The 13,294-nt window shown below is 42.0% G+C and overlaps 1 protein-coding gene across 1 annotated transcript in view; it reads right to left on the bottom strand.

Annotated features, from left to right (window-relative positions):
- The window catches only part of LOC127028510 (E3 ubiquitin-protein ligase KCMF1-like), a 40,596-nt gene that overhangs the window by 15,060 nt on the left and 12,242 nt on the right, over positions 1-13,294 (bottom strand). The window contains exons 5-6 of the mRNA XM_050914267.1: positions 12,124-12,291; positions 3,736-3,875 (exon numbers count right to left, since the gene is read on the bottom strand). Coding sequence (XP_050770224.1) covers positions 3,736-3,875; positions 12,124-12,291 — 308 coding nt within the window. The remainder of the gene's footprint in view (positions 1-3,735; positions 3,876-12,123; positions 12,292-13,294) is intronic.

Genomic DNA, 13,294 nt, shown 5'->3' with positions numbered 1-13,294 from the left:
TGGAATAAAAGTTAAATTTCTTCATAGTAGCCCATATAGTGCTATGCTTTGGCTTTATGACCAAAAAAAGTATCGATAACACACCAACGTTTTAGCTATTGCTGAGCAGCTCTCACACAGCATCAAGACCTTTTCTGTCTCTCACACTGCCCCAACAGCAGGTAGACTGGGGATGTACAAGAAGTTGGGAGGGGATGCAGCTGGGACAGCTGATCCCAACTTACCAAAGTGATATTCCATACCACATGCCATCGTGCAATAAAAACCACGGGGAAGAAAGAAGGGGGGATGTTCAGAGTTTCGGTGTTTGTCTTCCTAAGTAACCATTATGCGTGATGGAGCCCTGCTTTCCTGGAGATGGCTAAAACATATGCCTGGCAATGGGAAGTGGTGAATGAATTCCTTGTTTTGCTTTGTTTGCAAAGGCAGCTTTTGCTTTCCCTATTGAACTGTCTTTATCTCAACCCACAAGTTTTTGCACTTTTACCCTTCTTATTCTCCCCCCCCATCCCACTAGGGGCAGGGGGGAAGCGAGCAAGCAGCTGCGTGGTGCTTAGTCGCCAACTGTGGTTAAACCACAACCAGGTTTTTGGCACCCAACGTGGGACTCAAAGGGTTTGAGATAATGACAGATTTGACCAGAGCATATCAGGGGAAACATAATTATTATAGCTGTTTAACCGTTGCTGACCATATTAACTTATCTGTTCTCAATATTAGTTTATATGATCTGTGCCATGCTCCCTTTTTTGCTGTACATATTAAAGACTCTTTTTGGCTTGAGAAGACACCAGAAGCTGCCCCCATGGCTGACAGAGCCAGTTCCAATCAGCTCCAAGACAGACCCACCCCTGGCCAAAGCTGAGCCAATCAGTGATGGTGGCAGCACCTCTGTGATAACATATTTAAGAAGGGGGAAAAAACTGCTGCACAGCAGCAGTTGTGAGAAAGGAGTGAGGAAATGAGAGAGAAACAACCCTGCAGACACCAAGGTCAGTGAACAAGGAGGGGAAGGAGGTACTCCAGGCAGCAGAGCAGAGATTCCCCTGCAGCCTGTGGAGACAACCACGGTGATGCAGGTTGTCCCCCTGCAGCCCATGGAGGACCACATCAGAGCACATATCCACACTGCAGCCCACGGAGGACACCATGCCACAGGAGGTAGATGTGCCCTGAAGGAAGCTGCAGCCCATGGAGAGGAGCCCATGCAGGAGCAGATTTTCTGGCAGGAACTGTGACCCTGAGGGGACCCGCGCAAGAGCAGTCTATTGCTGAAGAACTGCAGCCCGTGGGAAGGGCCCACGCTGGCACAGTTCATGAAGGACTGTATCCCGTGGGAGGGACCCCACGCTAGAGCGGAGGAAGTGTGAGGAGGAAGGAGCAGCAGAGATGAAGCGTTATGAACTGACCGCAACCCCCATTCCCTGTCCCCCTGTGCCGCTCAGGGAGGGAAAAGGAGGTAGAAGAGCTGGGAGTGAAGTTGAGCCTGGGAAGAAGGGAGGGTGGGGGGGAAGGTGTTTTTAGATTTGTTCTTATTTCTCATTGTTCTACTCTGTTTAATTGGCAATAAATTAAACTAATTTCCCCAAGTCGAGTCTGGTTTTGCCTGTGACTGTAATTGCTGAGTGATGTCCCTGTCCTTCTCTTGACCCATGAGCTTTTCGCCATATTTTCTACCCATCCTGTTGCTGGGGAGGGAAGTGAGACAGAGCAGCTTGGTGGGCACCTGGCAGCCAGTCAAGGTCAACCCACCCCACCTGGTCCTTTCACTTCAGTCTAGTTGCTACCTTACTAAATACAGAATGAATCAGCTAAGTGTGACTAAAGAGCAGAAAACTGATGTCTTCATTCTGAAACTTGATTCAAAGATGATATCTGACAGCATTTCTTAAAATTTTCAGAGCTGCAAGCCTAAAAAACTTCTACCTGAATGTTGTGTTTTATTTGTTAATCGCCCCATTCTACTAAAACCCAATAGCAACAGTAACAATCATCATAATGCCAGTCACGTCCATCTGCACTTGCCCTGTATTGCTGAACATTATCCTTGATAATTTAACGGAGAAATAATAATTAATGGGTTTTAGTTCTAAAACTAAAGAAATATACGCCAATAGTTCATATGTTCTTAGGAAAGACCAGGACACCTTTGATTCTCAGAATAGGCTGACCAATTTTACCTCCTCTACTACTCCTTCACATAAGGCCCTGTCATGGTTTAACCCCAGCCAGCAACTAAGCATCATGCAGCCGCTCGCTCAGTCCTCCCCACTCCCAGTAGGATGGGGAGGAGAATCAGGGGAAAAAAGGCAAAACATGAGTTAAGAACTGTTTAATAACTAAAGTAAAATATAATACTAACAATAATAATGAAATATAATAATAACTGTAATGAAAAGGAATATAACAAAAAAAAGAAATAAAACTCAATGAAAAAAAACTAGTGATGCACAAAGCAATTGCTCACCACCCGCTGACCAATGCCCGAGCAGCGATCCGCACCTCCCGGCCAACTCCCCCCTGTTTATATACTGGGCATGACGTTCCATGGTATGGAATACCCCTTTGGCTAGTTCAGGTCAGCTGTCCTGGCTATGCTCCCTCCCAGCTTCTTGCACACCTGCTTGCTGGCAGAGCATGGGAAACTGAAGAGTCCTTGGCTTAAGATAAGTGCTACTTAGCAACAACTAAAACATCAGAGTGTTATCAACATCATTCTCACACTAAATCCAAAACACAGCACTGTACCAGCTACTAGGAAGAAAATTAACTCTGTCCCAGCCGAAACCAGGACAGGCCCTTAGCAGGCTCTAAGGAGAGAGATTCTCCTTCTCCCACATAATTTCTCAAAAAGTGAAGAGAGCTTAGAGGTCAGAACAAACAAGTTCAAAATCATGAGTCATTTCTCCACAGCTTATTAAGATTTTAATAATTTTCCTCAAGCATGCACATTTTTATAGGAATCTACAGCAAAAATAACTAGACAACAGTTCCCTAAATGTCCTTCTATAATCATACATTCCTCAGGCATAAACAGTATTCACACACAAACATGAATATATCCCCCACTGCTGGAAAGATACCCAAACTTCTTGGTCAAGAATTTAACCTAGGATTGCTAACACACATAACTGTTGAATTAGTGAAGTGGGCTTTAAAAATAAATACAAAACATACCTCTGTACCATAAAGGGAAATCTAAAAACAGGGCTACAGACTTTTCTAAAAAGAAAGTAGTCTGAACACTAAGCAGTGCAAGCATGTAGTTTCTAGACATTGTAATGAAGGTTGAGAACAAACCATTTCTAATAGTATCAAAATCCAAGTTATTTATTATTTTATTGTTTACATAGCAAAGAAGTCACCTCACATTTCGGAAAAATTTCAGACCTTCTGACACAAGCAACAGTAACATCTAGATTTAAGAACTTGAGGAGATCAGAACACTTACTGACAAAAACAGAAGCAAAACAATTGTTCCAGTAGTCTATTGTGTAGAGAGGTAAAGGTGGTGATGTAGGCAGATGTAGGATTGTTGAGTTGGGGACTGTTAGTAGCTCAAGGAGTCAAGAGGGAGAACACCAGCATGGTGTGTATTTATGTATGGTATATACCTTCCTAGTCAGCATTTAAATGAACACATACTTCAATAAAAAAAAAAAAAAAAAATACTCATTTTCTGGAAATTTTCATATACTTTCATTGTAATTGAAAAACAACGCTGAAGCGGCTTACCACCTCTGTTGATGTTTCTGCGTGTTCAGAAGCAACATGTTCTTGAAGAGATGTTTCCGTATAACCCATCTTTCCACAATAAGGACAAGTAAAGGACTGTGGCTGCTCTACAGAGAAAGCTTCTCCACCATAATACAAATCTGGAAAAAGATGATGTTTTAGGAGGGGTTATTTTCAAGCAGCATAGCTCATTATTTTATTTATATAACCTCTTTATATATACACCTAATTCATTCATTATTTAATCAAAATAAACATTTTAATTCTGCACAAAGTACATATGCCAATATTATAAAGTTGTTCAATGACTCAACTTCCAAAAGAATAGACAGACTGCACAATTTTCACTAGCAAACAACATAACTTTCTAATATTCAGGAAGAGCAAAGCCTGATGGTGCTGCCGAACCATCACTTTCCCCCCCATCCTTGTTTTTACCATAGGTGAGCTTGTACTAGATAAGATCACTGTAGATGCACTGTGCTCTCACAGCCTTACTCGCAGCAAATCTACGTTAAATATCATAATTTAAAACGCCTCAGTGACACCAGCACTCCATATGTTGATATTGGTGCCATAGCTGAACCAGTGTTTAACAATAAGGGGAAATTTTAATGAAGCAAAAGGAGTGAGATGTTACGTACCAGTTTCAATACTTCAGCACTTCTTGACTACCGAAGTAGCAGCCTCCCTTAAGCTGCTAATTTAGCAATTAACATGAGCCAAACCAATCATGAAAATTTAAACAAACCATGCTAAATTCATACTAAATTGCATCACTCCAGGAAAAGTTTCCTTCACTGCTTATAGAGGAAGAGCACTAAGATGATGCTTAGGCTCAGAACGCTCTCTAAAGGGGACTTGATGGCATACTAAATTAGATTGCAAGCCTAATGGTATTTGGAAACTATAGTGTTTCCTAAAGGAAATGGCTTTAGGACATCTGACGATCTCAATGGAGAAGAAAAAGAACAATTTTGCTTCATCAACCACAGAGCTAACACATTCTTCTCTCTGGTTGCAAACCTCTTGGCACTCATTCAGAAATACACTAGCATTCCTCAGACAAAACCAGTATTTCAAGGAGCCAATTCGGAACTAAATGTAACAATTTGTCCTTGTAGACCAAGGAGACACATTACTTTAAGAAGGTACACAGAAGACAGAAGAATTTTAATAACACTTATTTTCATACAAGTGCAACTTCATTTCAATTTAATATACGTAAACTAAAAATATTGACATCATACAAGTAATATGCCAATTTCACACTAATATTTGAACTAAAAAGTTGAAGAAACTGAATGCTGACAAACCCCTGCTCCAATGTGGGGTCCCTCCTACAGGATTCAGTCCTTCACTAACTGCTCCAACATGGGTCCTTTTCCATGGTGTACAGTCCTTCAGGAACAGACTGCTCCAGCATGGGTCTCCCATGGGCCACAGATCCTGCCAGAAAAACCTGCTCCTACATAGGCTCTTCTCCACAGGCCACAGTTCCTGCCAGGAGCCTGCTCCAGCATGTGGTCCTCCACAGGCTGCAGGGGAAATCTCTGCTCCGGCACCTGGAGTACCTCGTCCCCTCCTTCTTCACCGACCTTGGTGTCTGCAGGGTTGTTTCTCTCACATTTTTCCTCACTCTTCTCTCACGGCTGCTGCACAGTGTTTTTTACCCTTTCTTAAATATATTCTCACAGAGGCACCACCAGCACTGCTGATTGGCTCAGCTTTGACCAGTGGTGGGTCTCTCTTGGAGCCAGCTGGAACTGACTCTATCCTACATGCGGGCAGCTTCTGGTGTCTTGTCACAGAAGCCACCCCTGCAGTGCGCACCCCCCCCCCCCCCAAATCCTGGTGTATTGGGTTTACATGGCAAGTATTCTTACAGAGTTATACAACTGCACACTAATTTCTTTAGATGTCCAAGCTATCCCTGAAACCTAGGAAAATCTACTTGGTTCACTGCCCCATCACAACCCAGAACTTGAACAAGGTTTCAAGCACAGATTACCAGTACAGTCTCCACAGGTTTCTATATAGAGACAATGCTGCCTACTGGGTAGCATACTGAATAGAGCTAGAGATACTTAGGTCCTTCCCTTAGGTCCATCTTCATCATCAACTACAGATGGATGTTGAATAAATCATTCCTATGACACATCTTCCCTCCCCCATCTTTAAAAGGGGAGGGGGGGGGATATTGACCTCCTCTGAACTTTCAGTTTTGTAATTAAAAAAAAAAAAAAAATAGCCTCCTGCCTCCCTCTTTACCACAAAATAAAGTGTTCACCATCTTGCCTACTGTCCACTCCCCAACTCCATCAACTAGTAACAACCACAATGAGTTTATTCCCATTAAAACAGTCTTCACACATGCACAACCTTGCATCTTTTATTCAAATCTGACTGCAAGCAATAATTCTCAATTTTGTCAATGGAAAGGTATTGTAGTAGTCACACATCTACCTCCATTAACAGTCTTCCATTCTATGTTTTTACTTCCGGTGTTTTCCTCCCAGTGTTCTTATGTTTCCCACTCATACTTCTGTAGACAGCAAATGACATCTCCATCCAGTTCCATCTTTTTTCCATTTAGTTTTATACTGCTGATGTTTCCCTTCAGAATGTTTTCTTTTAACCTTCTTGTACATCTTTGCTTCATGATTTTTAGTTTCACTAGAACAGCTAACCTGACAACTCTGAAACAAATTTAGACTAACTCCAGCATTAATTATATTTTTTCCTTATCTACTAAATTCCTCTATGTTCCACTAAGTCACATGATCTCCTTATCTATAAAATGCCATTTAAAAAGTTACTACACTTTCTCTAGGCATCTGATTTTTAACCACACTGTACATACTCGTTCTTACCTTACATTCCATACAGGATTGTAATACAAGGCATAAGTATTTTCAGAATGAAGTCATAAACCTTCCTAAAGCCTAAGCAGAAAGACATTTATAAAGATTCTTTATTTTACTCTGCTGCATAAATCAACAAGGTGACTTGTACTTTAGTGTTCTCTGCCATTAGCCCTTGTTGCAGTTCAGAATACAGTGACATGCTTTCCTCTCATGCTGTTCCAGGTTTAATAAAACAAAAAGTCTTGTTGAAGGGCCGAGCTTCAGCATTTTCTTCTCCTCTTAATAACACTTGTTCTAAGGGAACAGTGTTCAAGTATTAAGCCACATGAAAATGCTAGAAGAATATATTTTTAATTCTTCTTACTTAAAGAAGCTATAGAAACAGAAATGTCTCCTATACTCCAAAGAAACCAAACAATTCTGAAGTAGTCCTAAAAATGTTTTGGACCAGCCCTCCTCCCTACTTCACTGCAAAGTTTCTTCCACCTTCCTGGCTTGATTCTTCATGCAGATTTAGAATAGAATAGACTATTTCAGTTGGAAGGAACCTACAGCGATCATCCAGTCCAACTGCCTGACCAATTCAGGGCTGACCAAGTTAAAGCATATTATTAAGGGCATTGTCCAAATGCCTCTTAAACACTGACAGGCATAGGGCATCGACCACCTCCCTAGGAAGCCTGTTCCAGTGTTTGACCACCCTCTTGGTAAAGAAATGCTTCCTAATGTCCAGTCTAAACCTCCCCTGATGCAGCTTTTCAGCCAGTTCTTCACCCAGCGCACCGTGAACCTGCTCATCCCACAGCTGGACAACTTGTCCAGAAGGGGGCTGCGAGGGACAGTATCAAAAGCCTTAGTAAAATCCAGAAAGACTACATCCACCGCCTTCCCTTCATCCACTAGGCGGGTGACCTTATCATAGAAGGATATTAAATTAGTTAGACAGGACTTTCCCTTTGTGAACCCATGTTGACTGTGCCTGATGATTGCATTGTCCTTTAAATGCCTTTCCATAGCACCCGGTATGATCTTCTCCATAATTTTTCCAGGAACTGAGGTTAGACTAACAGGTCTGTAGTTCCCTGGGTCTTCCCTCACGCCCTTCTTGTAAATTGGAATAACATTGGCTAGCTTCCAGTCAGCGGGGACCTCCTCAGACTCCCAAGACCTTTGGTAGATGATTGAGAGGGGTCCTGCCGTATCATCCGCTAGCTCCTTCAGTACTCTGGGATGAATCCCATCAGGCCCCATGGACTTGTGAACATTCAGCTGATACAGCTGGTCCTTTACAATTTCAGTGTCCACAAATGGAAAGTCACTGTTCCCGCAGTCATGGTCCTCTGACTCAGGGGACCAGGCAGCCCAAGGTCTATCAGTATTATTAAAGACTGAGGCAAAAAAAAGCATTGAATGCCTCTGCTTTTTCTTCATCCCTATTAGTCAGGTGACCATCTTCAACAAGTATCTGTCCAATGTTTTCCTTAGACCTCCTCTTGCTATTAACATACTTAAAAAAGCCTTTCTTGTTGTCTGACACAACACTGACCAGTTTCAACTCTAGCTGAGCTTCGGCCTTTCGTGTCTTCTCCCTGCATATATGAACCACAGCTCTGCAGTCTTCCTGTGAAGCCTGACCTCGCTTCCAGAGATCGTGCAATTTCTTTTTCCACCCGAGTTCCACAAGGAGTTCCCTGTTCAGCCAAGCTGGTCTTCTGCCCCCCTTGCTTGACTGACAACACAAGGGAATTGCCTGCTCCTGTGCTTCTAAAAGGTGGTTCTTAAAAACTGACCAGCACTCCTGGACTCCTAAGCCCTCAAAAGCAGATTCCCAGGGGACTCTCCTAAATAGCTCCCTGAGTAGCTTAAAGTTTGCTCTCTTGAAATTCAGGGTAGCAACTCTGCTGACCTTTTTTTCTCATTATACCGAAAATTTTAGACTCAACCATTTCATGATCCCTGTGGCCAAGACAGCCACCTACCATCACATCTCCCACGAGTCCTTCTCTATTCACAAATAACAAAGTCTAGGAGGGCATCTTTCCTAGTTGGCTCACTTAGTACCTGTGACAAGAAGTTATCATCTCCCACAAACTTCAAGAATTTCCCAGACCTGCTCGTCACAGCAGTACGGTATTCCCAGTTGATGCCTGGGAAGTTGGAATCTCCCATAAGGACAAGGGCTACCAATCCAGAAATTTCTCCTAATTGCCTACAGAATAACTCATCAGTGCTTACATCCTGGCTGGGCGATCAGTAGTAGACACCCACTACAACATCTGCTTTGTTTTTCATCCCCCTAATCCTCACCCAGAGGCTCTCAACCATATCATCCCTAACTGTAAGGGCTGTACAGTCAAACCTCTCCCTTACATACAGTGCAACTCCTCCACCTTGCCTGCCCTGCCTATCCCTCCTGAACAGCCTGCAGCCCTCCATCCCAGCACTCCAACTGTGGGACTCCTTCCACCAAGTCTCACTAATACCAATGACATCATAGCTGTGGGAACTGACCAATGCCTTCCAGTTCATCCTGCTTGTTTCTCATACTGTGTGTGTTGGTGCACAAGCATTTCAGATATGCTCCTGAACCCTCCGTGCTCCCAGGAGCAGTGTAAATGTTCCTACTAGCATTGCCACCCTCAGGCAATACCATGCCAACCCTTGGCTTACCTACTGCAATCCTGTTGGTATCCCCTTCCCCCATCGATCCTAGTTTAAAGCCCTCTCAATCAGTCCCGCCAGCTTACGCCCAAAGACACATTTTCCCCATCGGGACAGGTGGATCCCGTCAGGCCTCAGCATACCTTGTCTCTCAAAGGCTCTTCCATGGTTTAAAAACCCAAAGTTTTTTTAAAAACCCAAAGTTTTGGCACAGATACCAGTCCTGGAGCCAGGTATTGATATCCTGGGCTTGCCTGTTTCTTCCAAAGTCTCCCCCCATTACTGGGAGGACTGAGGAAAATACTACCTGTGCTCTCGATTTTTTTAGCATTCTTCCCAGGGCTCTGAAGTCTCTTTCGATCGACCTTAGACTTTTTGTTGCGACATCAATTTGTACCCACATGAAAGAGCAGGAATGGATAGTAGTCTGAAGGTTGAACTAGACTCTTCAGTCTTGTGGTGATGTCCCTAATTCGGGCCCCAGGGAGGCAGCAAACTTCCCTGAAAAGAGGGTCCGGTCTGCAAATGGGTGCTTCCGTTCCGCACAGGAGGGAATCACCAATGACCATAACTCGCCATTGTTTCTTCTCGGCACTGGTCTTAATGCAGGTCTTGTTGCGAGGGGTTGGTCTCTCTGATCTTGGCAAGACTACTTGCATAGGTTCCTCCTCTATCTCATTATGCGCTTCATCTACCCTACCCAGGATCTCATACCTGTTCTGTAAAGGTAGCTGAGAGGGTAACTTAGAGGGTAAGGAGGGGTTTTCTCTTACTGCTCCATGCTGTAACCTTCTTCCACCCCTCCTTAACCCTTGTGACTCTGCCTTCGTCCTGGCACAAAGCAGATCCAGGACCTGCCTCCGTAGTGGCCATGCTGAGTTGGCTTCTATGCATCATAGATGGCAGAGTACGGCTCCATTGATCAATCTCCTTCTCAGACTCTTGAATACTCCTCAGTCTGCCCACCTCCTCCTGCAGCTCAGCCACCAAGTAGAGCAGTTCATCAATCTGGTCACACTTCCCACAGTCTTGCTTACAATCACTTTCCACCTCTAGGAATATCCCTGCACACATCCCACAGCCGGAAACCTGGGTGGTCACATGCTTGAACAGGAGCTCTGTCTGTGTGGCTGCATTGGTTCTATTGGGTGCTAGAAGCTCAGGAGAAGCAGAGTACACATCTTTTTGCCGGGTGGTCACCATGCTGCCAAGCATCACATGCCTGCCCACTGGGAATATATATGCTCATCATTGCAATCAGCTGGGCTGATTGTTTTCACCTGCTTAAATCTCCCACGCTGCCAGGTGCGGGCTCCATCTCTTGCTGTCTCTTCCAATCAGTGGGTCTGGGGTCAGTTGCTTGGGGAACACCCCCTGTTCAGACAAGCCTCTACTTGTCCACGTATATCCCTTGTGGGGTTTTTAAAATTATATGAGTAACACACCCTAATCCAAAGGTGTGTTTACTTAGAGACTTTCAAAGAAAAATATTGAGGTTTCCAAGAAACAAAATGTTTTTCTAGATGCACAGAACATTCACAAGATTGGTTGGAAGAACTTTTAAAAAGTTAAATGACTTGCAATAAATTTTCCCATTGTATTACATTCAAACTTTTAGCATTGAATGTTAACTTATGGCTCCATAGCAAGCATACATCAGTCCTCTTTTCCCTATGAATCATGTACACTTAATATTTATGATAATGCTGCCATTTAACCCTATATGTAATATACAAGAATAACTCATCAGGGGACAAATAAGTTTGAACCATATATCTCAAATAGTGACCAGAACACTGAATTAATATATACTGTTACACAAATATTTTTACCTCATGAATAAGCAAAAAAGTGAAGCCCAAGAAGAAATATCTAGAAACTTAAATGATATGATTTTCAAAAATATATTTGTATATTTAAAATTGTCTTTCCAAACTCTGGATTTTTGGAGCACAGATTTCAAAGTCATTACAAGGCAGGCTTAGGGCAAGCAGCTACTTGAGAATTACACGTGAATGAGATACTTCTCTGCTCAAAGAGAGCTCTGAGAAAGAAGCTGTATATTGGTATATTCAGCTGTTCTGAGCTTTAAATGCATATAGGAAGTAGCATAATGTGTATATTCAATACTTTTTTTTAAATCAAAGAGGTAAAAAAATGACTAGAAGAGCTGAAAAACTTCAAAAACTATAGTTTGAATCACTACAAACAGTTTTTACTAAAACATTAGCCTTGTGGGCTTAAAACAGGTATAAAAAGAAATAAGCATCCAACGTCAATAACATCTTAATGCAAAGATTTGCTATGGAAGTATCTCCTGAATTACAACACTGGTGTTATAAATATGATGTGATAGAAATGACTCAGGGAAGAGAAAACAGCAACTAAAAGGACTACTTCCTAGCCCTTGCCACTAGTCTTCCACATTCAGTACAGCCTACCACCCCTGCTGCATTAACATCCCCTGATGTAACTAGAAAACAACATTTTCCCCAAACTCTCACCACTATTTCTCTTCACCATGGTACTTTCTGGTACAACATGTTGGGGGAAGGGGGGGGCGTGCATGTAGTTTTGTTGTACCTTTTGAATTGGAATTTAATTTAGGAGTAATCCTTTTTTATCAGATATATATCTAATAGTCTGATAATTTGCTGTGTGCCAAAACACTTAACCCAAAAGAGTAAAGCAGATTTCATATGCTAGAACCAAAGAGAAAACAAGCTTTTTATCACAGAGATAGGAACTTGCTATAATTTTCAGCATGCTATTTGGGGAAAAAAGTTCCTAAGTAGTGAAACAAAAATACAAGTTTTTAACTACTGCAAACAGCTCTAATATGAATTGAATTATTACTTACCAAAATCTACTCTTGTTAGTATGCACTGCATTGGATGGTCAGTTGTATGCCTCGTTGTTGTTGCACCACTTTCATAACAAGTTGCACACAAATCGTAATCGTAGCAAATTAAACACTTGTATCTGCGACCTCGAAAATTTCCTTTTAAACATGCATCACAGCTGACACCTGTGAACAAAGAAAACTGCTTGAAAACAACAATAATTTCACATTGTTTTAATTATACAGATTTGTTGCTACTGCCCCCCAACAACAAAAGGAATTCAGCCGAGAAGCTTTTATGCAGCTGATGCACAATAAGACTCAATTTTAAGCATATTTATATCTTCAAAAAGGCAATAATCATCCAAAGTGAAAGTCAAACTCAAAGTAAAATAAAAACCAGTCAAGCATGCAAAATGATAATTGGTTAGGCTATAAATTCTTTTTAATCACTTTTTTCCCCCTGTTCGGAAGCTTAGTTCAAAACACTCTCAAGGTTAAATAGTACAGTGGTTGATCTGGAAGTTTTGTGAAAACAAGCAAACAAAGAAAAAGCTCACAGCAGACCATCCCACAAGCCATACAAACACACACCACCACCACATAACACCATTCCTCCCTGGCTTCTGTGTTTATTTTTATGCTTTCCAATATTTCAATTCTGAAGAATGCCACAACCATTTTTCACAACATATACATATCTGGGAGCAGAAATATGGGTCTTCTATTTTGAAGTACAGAAGAACTTTGAATACATCTTAATTTTATGTTGCATCAGCTCTTCAGCTTCTTCCTTTTGGAAGTTCAATCTTTGCACTGTAAATCAGTCACGCTGCCTGTGTCAGGAAAAGGCTTCATTATCTTCTAAAAGTTTTTGCAATTTTCTGTGTGTCATTTCAGCTGTCTGCTGTTAATTTAGATAAGGGCAAAGGAAGGATCATCATCTTTTCATCTGTCAAGGCCCATAAAAACTTCTTTTATTTGCAGTAGTAAGTTAAGGGCCTTCATGAAAATAACTAGCGTGTACAACACATGCGATATTTTGATCGAAGTCCTCTTTCAGGATCAATTTAAACAAGCTTTTCATACTTCAGTGCAAACGCAGAAAAACATTATAGAAACAATGTTATTGGAAGAAAGCACTGACATTGACTCCAATAGGATTAGTAGAGGAAGATCAACAAGGTCT

The sequence above is a fragment of the Gymnogyps californianus genome, unplaced genomic scaffold (assembly GCF_018139145.2).
Source record: "Gymnogyps californianus isolate 813 unplaced genomic scaffold, ASM1813914v2 HiC_scaffold_34, whole genome shotgun sequence".
NCBI lineage: Eukaryota > Metazoa > Chordata > Aves > Accipitriformes > Cathartidae > Gymnogyps > Gymnogyps californianus.
Note: the sequence above shows the minus strand (reverse complement) of the source record. Positions and strands in the feature narration are given on the sequence as shown.